This window comes from Narcine bancroftii, chromosome 10 (assembly GCF_036971445.1).
Source record: "Narcine bancroftii isolate sNarBan1 chromosome 10, sNarBan1.hap1, whole genome shotgun sequence".
NCBI classification, from domain to species: Eukaryota; Metazoa; Chordata; class Chondrichthyes; order Torpediniformes; family Narcinidae; genus Narcine; species Narcine bancroftii.
Genome location: NC_091478.1, coordinates 22,433,416 through 22,453,983, shown reverse-complemented (window position 1 = coordinate 22,453,983; position 20,568 = coordinate 22,433,416). Strand labels below are relative to the sequence as shown.

General features: G+C 40.3%; 1 protein-coding gene across 5 annotated transcripts in view; it reads left to right on the top strand.

The window, feature by feature from the left end:
* slf2 (SMC5-SMC6 complex localization factor 2) overlaps positions 1 to 17,996 on the top strand; it is a 102,671-nt gene extending 84,675 nt beyond the window's left edge. For 4 of the 5 annotated variants that reach the window (XM_069900105.1, XM_069900106.1, XM_069900104.1 and 1 more), the window contains 5 exons: positions 5,583 to 5,711; positions 9,943 to 10,020; positions 10,135 to 10,221; positions 11,703 to 11,771; positions 15,665 to 17,996. In XM_069900105.1, coding sequence (XP_069756206.1) covers positions 5,583 to 5,711; positions 9,943 to 10,020; positions 10,135 to 10,221; positions 11,703 to 11,771; positions 15,665 to 15,817 — 516 coding nt within the window. In that variant the 3' untranslated portion in view covers positions 15,818 to 17,996. Of the gene's footprint in view, positions 1 to 5,582; positions 5,712 to 6,601; positions 8,479 to 9,942; positions 10,021 to 10,134; positions 10,222 to 11,702; positions 11,772 to 15,664 lie in introns of those variants that run through there. The other variant, XM_069900109.1, reaches the window with a different exon arrangement.
* The last annotated feature ends 2,572 nt before the right edge of the window (positions 17,997 to 20,568 follow it).

Here is a 20,568-nt window from a genome sequence, read left to right as displayed (position 1 = left end):
AAGTGGAAGAATTTTTAAGAAAGTTATGAAAAGATTAAAGTCGCCAACTGAAAAGGGCATTTCAAAGGACTAACTGAAAGACTTATCTTTTTTATTTATACTAATAGTACTGAGCTGCTTTGTTTTCACTGTTATAAAAAAAATTAGTTTATATGGAGAGCTCTGAAAAGATAGAAAGGTGGTAAGGAAAGCTGCAAGTTTGGAACTCCGACTGGGTTTTGCGGGGGGTACATGGTGCCGGGAGAGGAGCAATTTTAAAAGATGGAGCCATAGGAAGATTTATCTTCTTTGGAAGAACCCACAGGCTTTTTATGCAGGCTTCCAGGTACTATTGTTAATGTCACTATCAGAGCTAGGGATGTGTATGTGTTTCTTAAATGGGAATGAATGTGTTGGAAATGCCTTTCAATAAGGCATTTTTTTTAAAAAAAGACAGTATTTAAAAAAAAAAATTAGGAAGATATTATACAATATTTGTGTGAAAAATGGTATGGCTGAAACATTAAAGTTTATTAGTCAATGTTAATGGGATAAACAGGACTGTGAAGAGAAAGAGGGTCTTGGCATACTTAAAGAAATTAAAAATGTATTTAATCTTTTTGCAGGAAACACATCTTACCAAATTGGAACATGATAAATTAAAAAGAGGATGGGAGGGACAAATAATATTGACTTCCTTTGGTTCAAAGGCAAGAGGGGTGGCTATTCTAATTAATAAAAATACACCAGTGTTAATGGAAGATGCTTCTATTGATCAAGCTGGAAGTTATGTAATGGCACACTAAAACATATGGAGAAGCATGGACATTTATGATTATTCTTAAGAACAGCAGAGGGAAGACAAAATATATTAGTTGGAGAAGACTTTAATTTCTGCTTGGACCCAATACTAGATAAATCGGCAAGAACAATAACAAGGGTGAAAGCAGCAAAAACCACAATTTTATATGAAATATCTAAATCAAATCAATGTATGTAGGCAATTAAATTGCACAAAGAGAGACTATTTTTACTCAAGGGTGAACAACTCTCATACAAGGATTGACTTATTTTTAATGTCTGCCCTGTTTAAAAAATAGTGATTAAAAACAGAATATACAACGAGGCTTCTATCGAGGCTTCTCCATTAATGTTAACTCTTACAATAATGGAAAAGCAAGAAAATGTATGCAGATTAAAACCGAGGAATCATCAAGAATGATATCTGCTATAAAATAGAAACAGACACTAGTATATGAATAAAACGAAATTAATGACACTTTTAAATAATATTACACAAAACTATACAAAACAGAATTACTAGGAGATGAGAGCGAAATGGAAGAATTTTTGCAGAGTGTTGATCTTCCAAGGCTGGAAGAGAGTAAAAGGATATAATTATATACTCCCTTCACAAGGAATGAAATTGAAAAGGCCCTGGACACCCTGCAGGCTAATAAATCACTGGGAGAGGATGGATTTCCACCTGATTTTTATAGACAATTCATAGATTATTAATGCCCCTTTTAATGGATGTCCTGGACCAAACTGGAAACACAGACCCACCCAGAGTCATTCTCAACCATGATTATTACAGTGTTACCAAAAAAGAATAGGAACTCACAAAAAACTCTCTGTTAATTGCAGATTATAAGATACTAGTGAAAACATTGGCTAATGGGTTAGTATAATACTTGCCAAAACTGATACATATGAACCAAACAGGATTTGTTAATGGAAGGAATTCCTCAAATAGTTTCGGAAGATTATTTAATACAATACACATAGCTAAATCTGAACAAAACCTAAGTATTACAGTCGCCCTAGATGCAGAAAAAGCATTCGACCATTTGGAATGGCCCTTTTTATTTAAAATTTTTTGGGGAAAAAAATTGGTATAGGTAGAACATTTATACTTTATACCATAAACCACAAGCTAAAATAATAACAAATAATCACACGTTGGCAGTGATCCCCTTGAGTAGATCAAGTAGACAGGGATACCACCTGTTCCCAGTGCTTTTTATTTTAACGATTGAACTGCTGGGGGAGTTGATAAGAAGGGATGCAGATATAAAGGGCTTCAAAGTTGGGCAAGAAAAACACACCATATTAGACAGTTCCTATGGAATAATAAGGTACCAAGAATTGCATTGGAAAAACTGACATGGGGCTTAGATTTCCAGATATCAAAAAATATTACCAAGCTGTTCAGCTTAGATTTTTCAGTCTTTTTCACTGAAGACATCCCCCCCCCCCCCAATCTTGGGTTCAAATGGGCATGTACTCAATGAAGGAGGGGGAAGCAAAGAACTTTATCTATAGAGTTTCAAATCACTAAAGAAAAAGATGGAGAACCCCATTCTAATACATATGATTAGAAATTAATGAATGTATAGGGAAATAAGTAGGGATATCAATAAAACCACCATTGTGTAAAAATGTGTTATTGTCTATAAACATGGACAATAGAATATTAAATTTTTGGTATGAAAAAGATACAAGATATATTAAGGACTATTATACGGAATGAACTCTTATATCCTTTGAACAATTAAACACAAATACCATTTTATCCAGCTTACATCATTCTTAAGAGAAAGGTGGGGACAATGTTGACCCTACATGAAATTAGTGAAACTGAACAGTTTGGATGGGGAATACATCTAAATTTATAGCAAAAATCTACTCTGCTCTCCAGAGCAGGGAAAGATGGGAGTCAGACTTGGGTGTGGTGATATCAGAGAGAAGCTGGTCAGATTGGTGTAAGAACAGCATGACATCAATTATAAATGGAAGATATGGACTGCTTCAGTACAGTTTTTTTATCAGTTATATCTTACCTCACAAAAGTCGCACTGATCAAAAGCCAAATTTTCAGAGATGTGTTTCAGATGTGGGATTGAGACATGAACTTTTCTACATGCCATGTGGTCGTGCATGAAAGTGAGACCATTTTGGCAAGAAATCGCAGAAAAATTAACCAGGATAACAGGAGTGGCTTTACGGGCAACCCAGAGCTATATCTATTAGGTAATTTAATGGAAATAATCAACAAATTGACCAAATGTCAAATCTCATTTATAAAAATAGCACTGATGTTAGCAAAAAAAATGTTGCAATCACTTGGAAGTCCAACTCCCCTCTACTTATCACGATGGACTGTGGAAATAACAGCTGTAAACCTAAGGGGGAAAAAACTCGCATATAACTTAAAGAATAAATATGACACTTTTGTAAAGGTTTGGCAGCCATACCTTGACCACATAGGGGCCCAGATACAATAATAAAAAGGAACAAAATAGTATAAAAATAACTTTTATATACAAAAACATAGCTTCCACAACTGTATCCTATATACTTAAAATATATGTAAGCTCTGATGGTGAACGGATCTCAGTGTATGGGAGGGAGGGAGGAACGGTTTTGTTTTTTGTGTTTGTGAGAAAAAGTTTAATATATTGTATATTTAAAATGTTACTATTTTTTGGGGGGAAAAAATATTCAATAACATTTACAAAAATTTAATTTTCTTTGAACTATTCTATCCAGAGGTCATAGAGTACAAATCCATTGTGATCTTTCAAAATTCCATAGATTCTAGAATGGTTGCTACAGATTGAAAGTTAACAAATGTAATGCCCTAATGTTTAAAATAAAGAGTGAGAGAAATAGATAAAACTTCAGATCAATTAATCTGTAGAGAAAGGATGAGAATTTATTAAGAAGTTGAAATAATAATATGATTTGGATTTTTTATGATGGGAAAATCATGTTTGATAAATCCTGGTAGTTTTTAAACAAGAAGTAATAGCTAACAGATAAGATGTGTGCAAAATAGTGATTTATTTGAACTCTGAATAGGAGAGGATGTGACAGATGGAATGTCACATGAAAAAAAATTAGGAAATCAGGTTTCGATAGAGAAATGTTAGCAGAATATTTTAAATAGAGGTTAAAAGTTGCTCAGAGTGATGTGTTGATTTGCTGGAAATTAATGTGCAGCAATCAAATTGAGTATGTTGGCTCTTGTATAAAGTGGTTTGGAATACAAAAATAGAAATTGCTTGCTTCAGTTATATAGAACCCTGGCGGGACACTCATTGAAATATTGTGTACAGGTGTGGTCTCTGTGTTACCCTCAAAATATACCTGATTTTGAGGGTGTTCAAGGAAGGTTCATAAATTGATTACTGGTGAGTGAGTTTTTGTTCCATGAGGGATTAAGCAAACTGAGTCCATGTTCTCTAGAGATTACATTGAACTTACTTTTGGGACTTCACAGGAGAGATGTAGAATTGATGTTTGCTCTGGTTGGGGTGTCTTAGGACTAAAATTCATAGTTCAAGCATTGTCAAAGGCAATGAGAAGAAATTTATTCACTCACTGTATAATGAATCTTTGGAATATTCTTGGTTGGGCAGACGTAGAACTCAAAACAGATAAATAACTTTTTCAGGTTATGAAGAGATTTGGGGTTAATGTAAGAAAGTGGTGCTGAGGGTATAGATCAGCCATGATCTTAGTGAATGACAGAGGAGGCCAAAGGGTCTACACCTGTTTCAATCTTGTATTCTTCATCCCCTTGTGGAAAGAGAATTGTAAATGCTATCACTGTTAAGGCTGCAGGCAAAATTTGGTTTTCAGTCTTGGTCATCTTTCTTTCGAAAGGATGAGTCACCAGAGGAGAAATGGCACGAGTTAGACGCTGAAACATTTTCACTTGGACCCAGGAAAGATGAGGGAAAATTTGATAGAGGTTGTCGACAAGTTGGAGAAACATAATTTTCCAGTGATTGAAGCCATTGGTTTACAACTAGTGTGCCAGAGGTGGTTGTCAGAAAGTAGTAGGGGAGGAAACCCTAGATGCAGAGGTAATTGGGGTGTGGAATCGACAGTGGATGTAGATAATAGGCTTTTTAAATAGTGGAAAAGTTCAGAGGTGCAGTGAAAATCGGTGAATAGCTTTCATGCACCAGGTACGGATGTAGTGATTTCATCAGATTAGATGAATATCATCATTATCATGTCTGACAGTGACTTCTTTTATACTTGTCTGCTCTCAAATAATGCTTAATCCTAAATCATAGCCTATTCTTACATAAAGAAGCCTTTTCATAGACGTGAAACTGCACTGCTTAATTAAAGCTCATGAAAAATAAAAATGATAGATGCTTTTAAGGAAAGCCAAACTACATCTTGGTTCATTGACTTACGTTTAACTCCTCACAGGTCTTGGCATCCATTGTTTCTTAGAATCTTTTATTTTTATTTCCATGTAGTCCATTCTCATTTTGTTTAAAGAACTATCAGATTTTTAAATCCATCCTTCTCAAACTTTTGTTTTTTTTCACGCTGTGCATGGGCTGCTGTGTCGACAGTTTTACATGACTGAAGTCTAATAGAATTAATGAGCATGCAGTCAAATCCTAACAAGCTCGTTCCCAACAGAAATGCAACAAAATGTCCTAATCGAAGAGATGTTCAACTGCTTAAGCTTGATTTGACATTGTAATACCTCACTAAAATACTGGAAGAGAAAGTTAGTTGTCAAACATGAGAAGATGTCATTTCTGCTATTTTATCTTTTTTATTGTATCCAGATCTCTAATCTGTGTCGATACTTGTACATGATGAAACCATCTTCTTTGTTAAAATCTATTGAAGAGGAAAATAAATCTAGACAGGAAGAAGAGCAGCAGTTCACCTCACTTACAGAGCTGGATCAGCAGGTATTGCTCTGTCTTCTCTATTTGTGATAAACTACTGTGGAGGAAAATTGACAATACAGGTACACAATCCTTTATCCGGAACCTTTTGGGGACAGTGTGTTCCGAATTTTGGAATTTTCCGGATTTTGGAAAGCCAGATTTAAGCCCACCCGAATTATGCTGCGGTATCCACTCCCATCCTTTCCAGTTGCGCTGCTGGTCTCTCTTTCACTTGCCGGATTTTGGAGCTTTCTGGATTTTAGATGTCCGGATTAAGGAGAGTGTACCTGTATTTTATTAGCTGCTTAGAATGATGGAATGCGTGACCATTTTATTAGTCTTCCTTAAAGAGGGAAGTGCTATCGTGAAAATACAAAGGTTACAAATTGAGCTCTGATTGTCACACTGACTCATGTCTGAGCAAAATGAACTTTGTACTTGCTGCAGGAAGATAGAAGTGATGTCTGTAACAGATACCAAAATCTAGTAGCTGCTATCTGTTGATGACTTGCCTTTGTCTGTACCATTGATACATTCTAATTCTAAACTGATTGTATAAGAATGTACTCATTTGTTCTGTAAATTAGAGTGTCAATGTGTCCTCAGTGCCAAGCAATAAGAGATTATAGTCAGATGTTTTGTGTTATCAAGGGGAATATTTATTTTCTCTAACAGCTACAGTGCTGAGATCTGCAGTGGATCCTCGCTGAGGGGTTTAGGCCTGGGAAAGGTTTTGTAATAATATAGAGCTGTGTTTTCTACACGTTATATTTGTTACATTGGAAGCCTTTAAGATATTGAATGTTTATGAATTTACTGACTTCTTTGAGAACAAGCAGGAAATTTACTCTTTTTAATATTGATGCATTTTTACTTATTTTATATATTACATGTCTATATCACTGGCATAGACTGACAAAAGACTCACTGACAAAAGACAAAGGAGGAAAAACCCAACACCCAACCCCAACCCACCAATTTTCCCCTGCAACCGCTGCAACTGTGTCTGCCTGTCCCGCATCGGACTTGTCGGCCACAAACGAGCCTGCAGCAGACGTGGACATTTACCCCTCCATAAATCTTCGTCCGCGAAGCCAACCCAAAGAAAGAAAGAAGAGACCTATTTAACCAGACGGTTTTTTTTTGTTTTGCTGTATAACTGTTGTTTGTATCCTGGCACTTGTGTCTATGAGGATTTCATGTAAACTATTTGATTGGAAATTGGCTTTGTGTTGTTGTGGCTCTTGCCATCATTATCACCAATGCAGAATGTTGGGTCAAATTTGTCCACCTATGCATGAGATCCCATCCAGTCTTGGCTTTAAAAATGCTGGAATTAGTTCATGTTTATTGTCACATGTACCAAGGTGTAGTGATAAAGTTTTTTTGTTCATAGTCCAGCTAGACATTTCCTGTATCCCATGATTTCCCCTATCAACAAGATAGGCACAGTGCAGAACCTCAGAAAATTCAGATGGTCTAGAGCAAAGGCAAAATAACATCACTACTATGAGGATTGTTAAGGAGTCTGAACACAGTAGGAAAGACTGGTCCTTGAGTCTGATGATATATTATCTCATGCTTGTGACTCCTCCCTGACAGAATTGGGGGGGGGGGTGTGAAGAAAGTTTGACCATGGTGGGGTGAGTCCTTGTTGGTTGCTTTTCCAAGGCAGTGGAAGTTAAAGAGGTTAAAAGGAGGGGATGAGCTGTGTGTGATGGACTGAATTATATTCACACCTCTCTGCAGTTTCTTGTGGTTTTGGGCAGAGCAGTTCCCATACCACCCAGTGATGCACTCTGCCAGGATACTTTCAGTATTCTACCTATAGTTGTTACGGATGCTGGTGACGTGCCAAATTTCTTCAGGCTTCTGAGGATGTAGAGGTGCTGGTGTGTTTTCTTGGCCATGCATTGAAGTGGGTGGACCAGATCAGGTTCTAGGAGGTTTACTCCTAGGAATTTAAAAGTTGTCTACTATCTCTTTGTTGGCATCATTGATACTGACTGGAGTGTAAACTCCATTCCTCTTCAGAAGTCAAAATTCAGTACCTTACTGAAATTGATGGAGACAATGTAGTCCTGGTATCAAGCCACTAGTCCCTTTATCTCCCTTCTATGTTTTGACCACACCAAAGAAGAGGTACAAGGACTGCCTAAAGAAATCTCTTTGAGCCTGCCACATTGACCACCGCCAGTGGGCTGATATCACCTCAAATCGTGCATCTTGGCGCCTCACAGTTCGGCGGGCAGCAACCTCCTTTGAAGAAGACCGCAGAGCCCACCTCACTGACAAAAGACAAAGGAGGAAAAACCCAACATCCAACCCCAACCCACCAATTTTCCCTTGCAACCGCTGCAACCGTGTCTGCCTGTCCCGCATCGGACTTGTCAGCCACAAACGAGCCTGCAGCTGACGTGGACATTACCCCCTCCATAAATCTTCGTCCGTGAAGCCAAGCCAAAGAAAGAAAGAAGAATGTTTTGACTCATTGTTAGAGATCTTGCCTGTGACAGTGGTGTCATCCATGAATTCATAAATGGAATTGGAGTGTTTTTAAAAAAAAAAGTAAAACATGAAAGTCTGCCGACTCCATTAATTGAATAAAAACACAATGCCGGAGAAACTGAGCTGGTCAAACATTGTACTTTATGTAGCAAAGATAGAAAGATACAAAATTAGTGTTTTGGTCTTGAGCCCTTCATCAAGAAATGACAGAATGTAGGCAGGTGCCTGAACAAAATGTGGAGTGGAGGGACAGGAGGAGGAGCACAGTCCCTCAGGTGGATGGGGAGGGGCACACCAGCAAGCAAGGGGAGGGGGATGGCTCTATGAATGTGGAGAAAAGGAAGTCGAGAGCTGAAGGAAAGAAGATGAAGGGAATAGGAAGACGAGGAGAATGGGGAGCAGGCTAACAGAAACTGGAGATGTTGAGATTAATGCCATCCGGTTGGAGGGTTCCCAGACGGAAAATTAGCTCCAATTTATAGGTGGTCTTGGTATGACAGTACAAGAGGCCATGGACAGACATGTCAGCATGGGCGTGGGGCACAGAAATGTTGTTTGGCTCTGTGGCTATTGATGTACATTTATTGTTTTAAAAGAATCCCTTTGAAATTGGTAGTGAATAAGAGGACATTCTTAAAGATGAGAGGCCATTCTAGGCATTTTGATTTGTTCATCAAGAAATGCAGCAGTGGAATTTAAATATGTAGACATGAGATATTGGAATCTGGAACAAAAAATAAAACTTCTGGAGAAACTCTGTGGGCAGTGCAGCTTCTGTGGAGGGGGGAAAGAGGATTTATGATGTGTCGGGTTGAGACCCTGCATCACGACTGGGAGGGAAGAAAGCCAGCTGATCAAGAAGATAGATTGCGGTAGAGCGAGCAAGTAGGTTACAGGTGGACTGAGGAGGGGTGAAAGATGGAGAGCAGAAGGAGCAAAGTAGGAAATGGTGAAAGAGGAAAAGCTACTGATTTGTTACCTGTACATTTATCAATTAACTTTGACAAATTGTTTTCTGTGCTGTTATTAATTTTATTTTGATTTTAACTGTTTTGAGTTCTATTTGAAATTCCACCTCACCCACACAATAAGTTGGATGTTTTCATTGCATTTATAGTAAATAATCATTCATGTAATCACTTGAAACAAACAAGCTGGCTGCTATGGAACATTAGCTGATTGCTGTTATTCATTGGATCCGTTTTATCCCAGAATGAGAGAATTAGAAGTCTGTCTGATAAAGCCCCAAGTGAAATATGCTTTCTTATCCTTAATTCCATTCCCAGTTGGTTCAAGAATGCGGAAAAGAATTAAATTGCTTAATTTAGCATTAATTTGGAGAACAAACTCTCCCCATGGAAGTGTCAGGTGGGGAAATAGAAATAGTGTGTCCATGTAGTAATCCCCCTTGTGAATTGATGGAAGAATGCATTGAGAGGGAGATGTACCTCTAACTCTGTTCACTGATGGCTTGGCTTTACTTGATACTAATTCTGATCACCTTGATCCCAAATTCATCGCTTCTCGGCCTTTTGGCTAAAATCAAGTGTAGTACCTTGATCCAAAATTCCACCTCATTACCCCACCAAATTCCTGCTTCTAGCTTTAAGAAGAAAAATATTTAATGTTTTGGAGTAGTGTCTGATTTGTCAAGCTGAAGTCAATAGGGAAATAGTATTAATAAAAAGAGATTAGGTAACATACCAATTTTGTTGAATTGCTAAATTGTGCTTTTATTCACTAGGCTTACTATCTGTGCTACAACCTTCTGGTCTTGGCAAATGAAGTAATACATGTGGAAAATGTTCCACCCAGTCAGCGGGTAAGTCTTTTTCTGCCCATGGACACCATGGGTAGGGGGTGGTTTGTATTACTGTCATGTCCATTTTAAAGTTTTTTTTAATGTGTTGTTGAGGGAAATCTTTTTGTATTACAGGGTCATCTGAAACAACTCTGCGCTGAAATAGAAAAATACATCAAATGCAGCATAAGGGAAGACCACAAACTACTTTACCGTAGCAAGGTGCCTGATACCTACTTGTTACTTCTTTCTGCCATATAGATTTCACGTACTAAAACTAGACCTTTTTAATGTGTCACCAGCTGACATAGTACAAATGCTTTCCTTGTGTTCTTTTTCCTGAAGCACAAGATTTTAAACTTGGAAATATTGAGGAGGCTCATGTAAAACTATAAAACATCATAGGATGTTTAAAATTAGTTTGTGAAATGATCGTAGTTTCTGGATAAAATTGGCATTCAATCTGCATGCAAGATATTCCTGTGCAAACTCACAAGGCCAGATGTTGGGCTTTGGAAGTTCTCAGCAGAGCTCTCTATGTTTGTGTTAAACACTAGAGGAGCACATGGTTCCTTGAAGGGTGATGGCGGAACTACTTCATTTTACATACTCCCTCACAGTCCCAAGGATCCAGGTTCAATCCAGGGGTCAAGCTCCATATTTTAGTTACCCTTTACTTCCTATAGATCAGCCATTTTCAATGGAGGCCCTACACCTCCACCCTGGGGGCCACAGCACATTGAAGTTTGTTTTTCACCTCGCGTAACATAAATATTTTAAAAAGATTTTTTAAAATGTAGTCAGTAGGAGAGAAGTATGGAAGAAACCAAAACTTGATTGCTTAACAGGGAAGGGGCCCATAAACTTTGAGCAGAGTCCTAAGGGAGCCATAACCAAAAAGAGATAGAGAATGACTGCTGTAGATGCTACGCGACCTACTGTGTTTCTCCAGTACTTTTGCGTATAGCATTACAATCCCAGAGTCTGCAAATTTTCCTATTTACCTCTTTACTTTGGACCACGTGGTTTTCCTCTGAGTGCTCTTTTTCCACCCACATTCCAAAGGCAAGTGGGTTGGTAAGTTTATTAGCCACTTTCAATTACCCCCAGTTTATAGGTGAGTGTTAGGGTTTGTAGAGAGTTTATGGGAATGTGGTGAATATAATAGGATTGGTGTAAATGGGTGATTGATGTCCTGTTTTTGGGTTGCATCTCTGATTGAGTCAATAGACATGCTGTTAATGCTCCTACAGTGGTAATGTGGTTTTCTGCATTAATTTTGCTTATTTTATCAATGTACTGCAACTTACTTACATCTTGGTGTGAAGACTACAAAATGTTGTGGGCATGAAGGTTGGAATTCCAACAGGCTGAGTTCGTTGCAAGTGCTGGGATTCAAAAGTTCTGCAAAGCTCCTGACTTTTCAACATCCTAAACCATACTGGGCCTTCACAGGAAGCAGAGATTTCAGAAATCTCACGCAAGCAGATGTAATGGAAGTGATGAGAGTTATCAGAGTTTAGACAGTCTATGGGACCCAAATATCCAGTGAAAGTTTTTTTAAATCAAAGCGAGGTGCGTGACTGCATTTTCACTTATCAGTTGTTTCAGTGTTGCTTTTTAAGAAGATGGGGTTGGCAGGTTTGGACATTTTTATTTTTAAAAATGGCTATACAAAACTAACCAGTTTTTCTTTTGTCCAGGTGAAAGATTTGGAAGCAAGAACACATGCAAAGTGGCAAGAGTTGCTCCAGCGTTCTCGACCAGTTCAAGTAATTTACTGCAGGATGAATTAGCATTGACAATGCAGTTTAGTGTGTGATGGGGATTGAAGACTGATACTGTTCAAGACCAGGGAGTTATCTTTCTTTGACTGAGATTATGAGCAAGTCCTGGCAAAATAATAGTCCTTTGTGTAATGACCAAATATTCCATTTTAAAAAAAACTGAATTGTTAGTTTCCAATTCTTAGCTATAATGCTTCAAATGTCATTTAAAGCTGAAAAATTGGAAAACACCAATTGTTAGATGTGTTAGAAGAAGTTGGCTGTGTCATTGCACCATCCTTGATTTTCTTTAATGTAATCCCTCACTTCCAACAAGCAACATGCGGGAGTGAAGTTCATTGAAGGTTAAAATGATTTTGGTTTTGCAACTTCTTTGCAAAACTAAAACTTATTCAACCTTAATCATCTAATAATTACAATGTGCAGGAAACTCTTGAAGTTGTACATATGCAAGGGCAGAACTTCAACCCATTTTTGATTCCATCAGTGACCATGTCTTTCACAAAGGTCCTGCAGCAGAATTCAGAATTTTTTGGAATTCCACATACAGCTCCCCCATGGGTACCAAAGGGCCGACTTGTGAACACCTGTACCAAGCAGAGTTGGGCTCATTGACCAAACTCACTCACACCCTCATTGAGGCCAGATGCTCTTCTAATACCTGTAAAGTGAGAACTAATAATTCATAGTTTTTTCTGGGATCATTGGTCATCACACAAAGGACTATTATTTTACCAGGTTAATGATGTCTTGCTCATAATCTCAATCAAAGTAAAATAACTCTCTGTTTCTGTGATCCTCTCCAACGCACTTCTTTTGTTCATTTCCCACTCCCAAAAAATCCAGGAACAAACAGTGGTCAGGAACAGACTCCATTTATACCCTGGGAACCACGCGATCTACCTCCACTGAGTAACATTAACCCCTAACAATTGAGATGCATGAAAACATGGCTCACTTCACTGATCTTCCCAGGCCAGAGATTTCTCTGTAGGCGAAAGGTCAATGACCTACAGCCATCACTGAGCTTGTTGACCCAGAGAAATGTTGCAGCTACACATAGAATAGGGGGACATGGTGTTTCCTGCAGATAGCAGCTTCACACTGAGCCTTGGGGCATCCAGTGCCAGAATTGCATCAGGATCTCAACACAGCAGCTTGAAGTAATAGGGAAGGAAGAAGATTACACCAGGTCTTTGTCAGTGCCACTTTCAATTATTTATAGTTCCCTTTATTGTCCTGTAATAGTACAAAGACTTTACTAATTGTTCTGACAATGTCACTGTGTGCAAGACCATGATTACTAACTCTAATCAGAAGCCATGGATGACTGTGGAGGTGTGTGTGCTGCTCAGGATCCGAGACGCTGCCTTCAGAGTGGACGACAAGGTAGCCCTAGCTATTGCAGGAGCCAAGTTGTTTAAGGCCATCAAGGAAGCAAAGCGTACACATGCCCAGCGGATTCATATTACTTCCTGGAGAGCAAGGACATGGGATGCATGTGGAAGGGCATCCAAGATATCACCAACCACAAGACTGCACCATTTGCCTGTGCTAGTGAAACCTCCCAGATGCACTGAATAACTTCTACATGCATTTTGAAGCAAAAAAATGACATGGTGGCGAAGAAGACCACCTCTCCTCCAAATGATCAGTTACTGTCTTGCAGTGGCCAATGTGAAGAGAGAGCTAGGCAAGGTCAACCCACAGAAAGCTGCTGGACCGGATAACATTCCTGGCAGAGTGCTCAGGGGATGTATGCCTCAGCTGGAAGATGTTCTCACTGACATCTTTAATGTCTCCCCTGAGAAGTGCCATGGTGCTTCAAAGCCTCCACCATGGTCCCCATGAGGAAGAAGTCATCTGTGTTCTGCCTCAATGAGTACTGCCCTGCTGCACTGACATCTATTGTCATGAAGTGCTTCAAGATGCTTGTCGTGGGACACCTTAAGCTCCTGCTCCCCCATCACTGGACCCTTTGCAGTTCACATACAGATTCAATTGCTCCACAGATGATGCTATCACAACCACCCTCCATCTAACCCTCATCCAACTGTAAAATAAGGACACGTATGCTTAAATGATGTTTTTAACTTTAGTTCAGCATTCCACACAATCATACCTGATAAAGAAATTGAACCTGCTTGGTCTAAACACTTGCATCTACAATTGGATTATTGACTTCCTAACTGGGAGACCTCAAGCAGTCCGGATTGGTAACAACTCGAGCCACTTCATCAAGTTCACTGACGGCATGTCCGTGGTGAGCCTTATAAATAAGAATGAGGAGTCAGTGTACAGAGATGAGGGGCTAACGGACTGATGCAGAACCATCAACCTGTATCTGAATGTTATAAAACAAAAGGGATGGTTGTCAACTTCAGGAGGGCCCAGGGGGACCACACTCCACTGACCGTTGTCGGCTTGACTGATGAGGTGGTCCTTGGTGTGCACTTGACAGAGAATCTCACCTGGTCCCTTTAACACCAGCTCCATAGCCAAGAAAGCCCAGCAGCACTCTTCTTCCAGTGAAGGCTGAGGAAAGTCCATCTCCTACCCTCCATCCTCACTACATTCTATGGAGGATGTATTGAGAGCATCCTGTCCAACTGCATCACTGCCTGGTTTGGAAGCTGTACCACCTCAGACTGCAGGACCCTGCAGAGGATAGTGAAGTCAGAAGAAATGATAATTAGGCCTCTTCCTACCATGAAGGATATCTACAATGCTCGATGCAGGCGAAAGGCAATAAACATTGTGAAGGACTCTAGTTTACCTCTCGCATAAACTGTTCTCCCTTCTGCCATCTGGTAGGAGGTACCATAGCACTTGGGCCTTTTCGTCCAGATTGGGCAACAGTTTCTCCCCTCCCCCTTGCTGAGTGTTTGTGGATTCACCTCCAGTGCTCCTGCAGTCTCTACCACCACATAGACTCCTGTTCAATCCATCGGCAACTCAAGCTCCAGATCCAAACAATCATGAGCACCCGAGACCTTTGGGAGCCCTTCTTGCCCTCAGAACCCTCTCAAATCCCAGCTCCGATACCAGGTTCCCATGAGTCAGTTTCCAGCAGCCCAGAGCCTGTGTGGGTCCCTCAGCCACCGAGCCCCTCACTGGTCTTCTGCCGTGGTCACCTTCCCATTTTTTTATGTGGTCATTAATGCTACCATTCTTGGCAAGAGTTTTTTTTTGGCTTTCCACTCCAAATGCTTCTCTCTCCCTTTTAAAAAATTATATGTATACCATTTATGAAACCCATCTCTAAGATCAGGCTTGTATCAAAATGGAAAATATTGGAAACCCAGCAGATCAAAGAGAAACCACTAACTTTTCAGGTCTGATGAAGAATCTTGCACACCTGAAACGTTAATCGCCTCTCTTTCCACAGATGCTGCCTGACTTGCTGAGAGTTTCCAGCATTTTCTCTTTTTATTTCTGATTTCCATCATGTGTAGTTTATTATTTTTACCAATGACCAGGCTGTTGATCATCATTTGTAGTATATAGTCATACTGCATGGAAACTGATCCTTGCAGCCCACGAGCCCATGCTGTCCAATTACACCCAATTGACCTACAGGTCCCGATTGGTTTTGAACGTTGTGAGGAAACCGGAGCCCCTGGGGAAAACCCATGCTGACGCGGGGAGAGAATGTACAAACCCCTTACAGCATGGGATCAAATCCTGATTGCTGGCGCTGTAACAGCGTTGCACTAATCGTTACACCACCCCTTTTGTATCCTTTGTTCTTCCTTTAGTTTCCTGTTGCCCTGCTTCTGAAACAAATGTTCAGATTAACAATATTGTTAACATTGTTAACAGTGGATGTTAACATTTGTAAATCCATCTGACCTGACATGTTGTATAATCTTCTATAGGGAAAACTTCATGACTATTGGGAACCTTCACGTGAAGACCTTAATCACCCTAGTCAGTCGTGCCCTCTCGATGAGGGAACAGAACACTACACAGTTCAAGAACTTGCTGGTGATGAAGAAGATTTGGATCTTGCTTTAGTACAACAGATATAATCCATAAAAAATAATTATAAAGCCTCTGGCTTATAAATGTTTAGACCTTAAGTTTGTGTTCAGATTGTTTTGTTCTTGCACATGAAACCTACATACGGTGTAATGAGTAGATTTTGTTATTGAGACTTTTTTTGGTTGAAATTTTAGCCATATCAAAAGATGTATCAAAAAATATTTTGTGATAATGTTAGAGATAAAGTTTATTTATACTATTGCAGCCACCATGTGCAGTGTTTTGTAGAATCAATTTTATTGCTGTACATAAAGGTTTCCCCCTTTTGTAATGTTCTAATTTTTATTGGAGTTTGATATTGTAATAATTGAACTTTTGAATCGTTCTACTCGAATGTCATTTTGGTTTTTGTTATTTGAAAATCGAATGTTCGCTGGACTGTTTCTCGTGGAAGATCTAATTCTCGGATTATGAATGGAAAATTAGAAAGCTACACATTTGTGTACTGATGCTACAATTCTGCATATTGCAAAGACTTTAAATTCATTGTGCTAATTGAGTTTACACTTGTCGCACCATGTTTTTAAAATTGAAGCCTGTTGCACTGGCATACACTTTAAAAGTTTCAAGTGTAGTTGGGATTTCTGATATGTTAAACTTTTATTTCCTCTAGTCTGCTTTCCAATATAGTTTTTTTATGTCTGTATGCATGAGTTTGCATTCAGATTTTGTTGTAAAGCAACCAATCCCACCATTAATTTATACATTCTGTAGAATAAAAGGCTGGTAAAGCAAGTTCATGGTATTGCATCTAAAGGTTATTGTATCTCAAAACAAGGAGATTAGTCTTAAGATGCAAGTGATTGGGGATGTGAATCTGTAACAAAGATAAACTGCTGGAGGGACTCTGTGGGTTGAGCAGCCTTTGGGGAGAGGGAAGGTGTTTGTGTTTTGGGTGGAGATCAGAGAAAGGTCTTGATTTTTTTTTATTTATTACTTAAACCTTGCCATGCTGCTCCATTATCTTAAATAATGTAAATTTGTTGTAAATTTATATCTGCCTCCCATCTCTTAGGGATACAAATTACATATTTTTGACAATCTTGTAAAAAATTGTCAAAATAGAGTATTAAATGCTTGGTATTGTTTGCGCAATATGCTGGATTATTCAATACCTGCCTCTTTTGTATTTATACTTTGTTTCTCAATCTACCAGTGACGGATAATAGAATTTCCATCAAACGAACTTCCAACAGACTTCTGCAATTCACATTTGATTTATTAAAGTAAAAAAAGTGGCAATTGATTCGGAATTCTCAAGCTAAGCTTAGGCCAGTTTATTTGCTAAGTGTATGTATAAATAAGTGATGGTTATAAATGCTGCCTTCAACTGTGCAGTTTGTATCAATGAGAAGTGTTTCCTCATGAAATCAATTTTCATTATAACAAACATTTTTCCTTGAAGGTTTGGCACAAGAACATTCTTGGTTTTTGACTCCCAAGATTTGGAAGAGAAAGATTTGAAGTGTCTGCTTTAGTTGGATTTACAAGACCTTATCTGCTCAAGCTTCAGAGATAGGAGGGGTGTTTAGGAAATTTAATTTTTATTTTAAGGTCAATTATATGATGCCATACCGTATATGCCAGACTCTTTCCTGCCTTTGGTTTTCTTGGGAGGCATTTCACTGCTTGGCATTTTGTAAGTTAAGTCTAATAATATTTTTTATCACACCCCCTTGGAGCTACTTGGTAGAACACTTCCGACGAGAGATGAAATTGAATGTCTTAACCTTGAATTTGTATTGGTGTTTTAAAATGTTACTTAGAAATGGAATAGTTTAATTGTGCTTAGAAAGAGATTCTCAAGGGGAAAGATTAGCTGTCTGATATGGTAAAATGCCTTTGGACTTTTATGCTGTACATTACAAATTACTGGTTTTAGGTTTGGTATTTAACCAAAGAATACAAAATTAAGTTCTCTACTGTTAGTTGATCTATTTCAGGACAAACAATCTTTGGTTAAAGAAATTGTCCTCAGGGAACTTCTGTTTCTGCCACCCTGCACTTCGGACTTCAGAAATATGTAAGAGATTTGAATATTTTGTTCGGCTTTAACACAGGTATGTGATGTGCAAAATTTGCTGTTTTTATTTTTTTTAAATGAGTCCTTTGTACAAGTACACTTTGAGTTGTTTTGGCAAAATAAATTTTCAGTATGATTACCAATACCTTTTGTGCTGTTTGTAAGTTGACAGCCAACTGCAAAATCCTATATAAGAACATAAATAGAAGCAGGGGTAGGCCATTCAGCCCTTTATGTCTGTTCTACCATTCAATATGATCATGGACTATGTACCACATTTCTGACTTCATTTCAGTTCCCTTGTTCCCCTTGCTTAAAATTTGTGGATCTGTTTTGAATATATTCACTGGTAGGACTCTCAAGTGGAGAATTGAAAAGTGTCACTCACCTCTGTGACAAAATCTCTTTCTTCCCTCCAAAATGGCCAACCCTTACGATACTGACCATGTGTTCTAGGGGAACCATTGTCCCTGTATCCACCCTTTTCAAATCCATTAATCATTTTTCATTTATCAATAAGATTATCTCTCAGTTTCTAAATTCCAAATGTGTGGGCTCCGTTTGTTTATCTCTCCTCGTATCAGAAAGCTTCACTAGAATTCATATCATCTAACTTTAAATCTATTTCTGCCTTAAGTTGGACTGAATTCCACATTCTAGATCTTTGTTTCCAGTATTTTCGTGTTGTAGTTATTACTCTGTTGTAATGACTCCTCCCCCTTCCCCTACATTCCAGTAAGTCAAAATTTTTCCATTAAGCTGCCATGGAGCTGTTCACTCTTTCCAGATATTTATGTTCGCAATGTAATTTTCATGTGTCCACATTCAATTCATTAATACCCTGTAGTGGCGGCTACACTGCTAACTGAAGGATTGCACAACCAGACAGGTTGAGTTCAGTGAGCAAAGACTGATTTATTGCAGGCTGCCTGGCTGGTCTTGTACTCCCAGCCTGGACCTGGTTGAGAACCGCTCTTGGGGACCCCGACATGGCGTCATTTTGCCTGGCTGCCCCACTACGTGCGTGACAAGTGGGGCCGGTTCACCTGCCTAATGGCTTACCGCCACACAGCCCCGCCCCCCCCAGAACTGGCGCCAATGTCCTTTTTTGCCGGGTGGCCTCGCTTCTTGGGTTGGGCCACAACTACTGGTTCGGTGGGGTCGAGGTGGGCTGGCTTTAACCTGTCCACTGTAAACAGTTCCCTCTTACCACCGATATCCAGTGTGAAAGTGGATCCTGAACGCTGGATGACTTTGTACAGCCCTTCGTATGGTCTTTGTAGCGGTGCTGTGGACGTGCCTCGCATGATAAAAAATGTACTCTGTGGAATACAGCTCGCTGGGGACCTAAGAGGCCCGTGTCAGTGTCTGGGCGGTAGTGGGGGTGTGAAGGAGTCCAACTGGGCCCGGAGGCATGGAAGTAGACCATGCGGTAACTGCTGGGGGTTGTGAGGTACGTTGACGAACTTACCAGGTAGGGCTAGCAGTGCATCATAGACCGGTTCGACTGATGACGCCTATAGGTCTTCTTTGGGTGTCAAGCAGATGCCCAGGAGCACCCAAGGCAGCTCGTCCATCCAGTAGGGACCTGTGAGGCGCGCCACAAGTGCCGACAAGGTGGCGGTGCACTCGCTCAACTAGCCCATTGGTCTGTGGGTGATAGGAGGCCGTGGTATGATGTAGCTCGATCCCCAACCTGTTAGCGAGCTTTGCCCAGAGCGCAGAGGTGAACTGGGCGCCCTGATCACTTGTGAGGTGGTTCGGGATGCCAAACCGGGCAACTCAAGTGTTCAAAAGTGCTCAGGAGCAGGAGTCCGTGGAGGCATCGGGATCACCTCGGGCCAACGAGTGGTGCGGTCTACCACTGTGAAAAGGTAACTGTTTCCTCAGGAAACGGATAAGGGTCCGACGATGTCCAAATGTACGTGGTTGAACCGTTCCTGGACATGTTCAAAATCTTGTACGGGCACTATGTACCTTGGAAAGCTGGCAATGGGTGCAGGTTCTGGCCCAGTCCACAATCTGCTTCTGAAGCCCGTGCCAGACAAAATGTTCTGCCACCATACAGACCGTGGACCTGACAGAAGGGTCGGAAAGGTCATGGATACGGTGGAAGACTTGCCTGCGCCACTGCTGGGGAACCACTGGTCGCGAGGTGCCCATGGAGACCGCACAGGATGGTGCCCTCACCATGAGGAGTCGGGAGGTCCTGGAACTGCAGGCCTGTGATGGCAGTCCTGAAGGCTTGCATCTCCTCATCGGACTTTTGGTCCCGGGTGAGCTGGTCAAAGTCTAGGCCGGGTGTCAGCGCACAAATGGCCGGTTGTGAGAGTGCGTCGGTGGCCATGTTGTCTTTCCCCGCCTTGTGCTGAATGTCGGTGGTGAACGCCGACACGAAGAAGAGATGACGCTGTTGGCAGGCCGACCAGGGGTCTCTTGCCATAGTGAGCGCCAGAGTGAGGGATTTGTGGTCGGTAAAAATGGTGAAAGGCCTCCCCTCAAAGAAATAGCGGAGATGACGCACCATCAAGTACATGCCCAGCAACTCACGATCGAAAGAGCTATACCTGGGCTCTGGCAGGTGAAGAAGTCGGCTAAAGAATGCCAGTGGTTTCCACTGCTGCACCAGGACAGCGCCGATAGCTGTGGCAGAGGCATCGACAGAGAGTGCCACATGCAGGTCGGTGCGTGGGTAGACAAGCAGGGTAGCCTTTG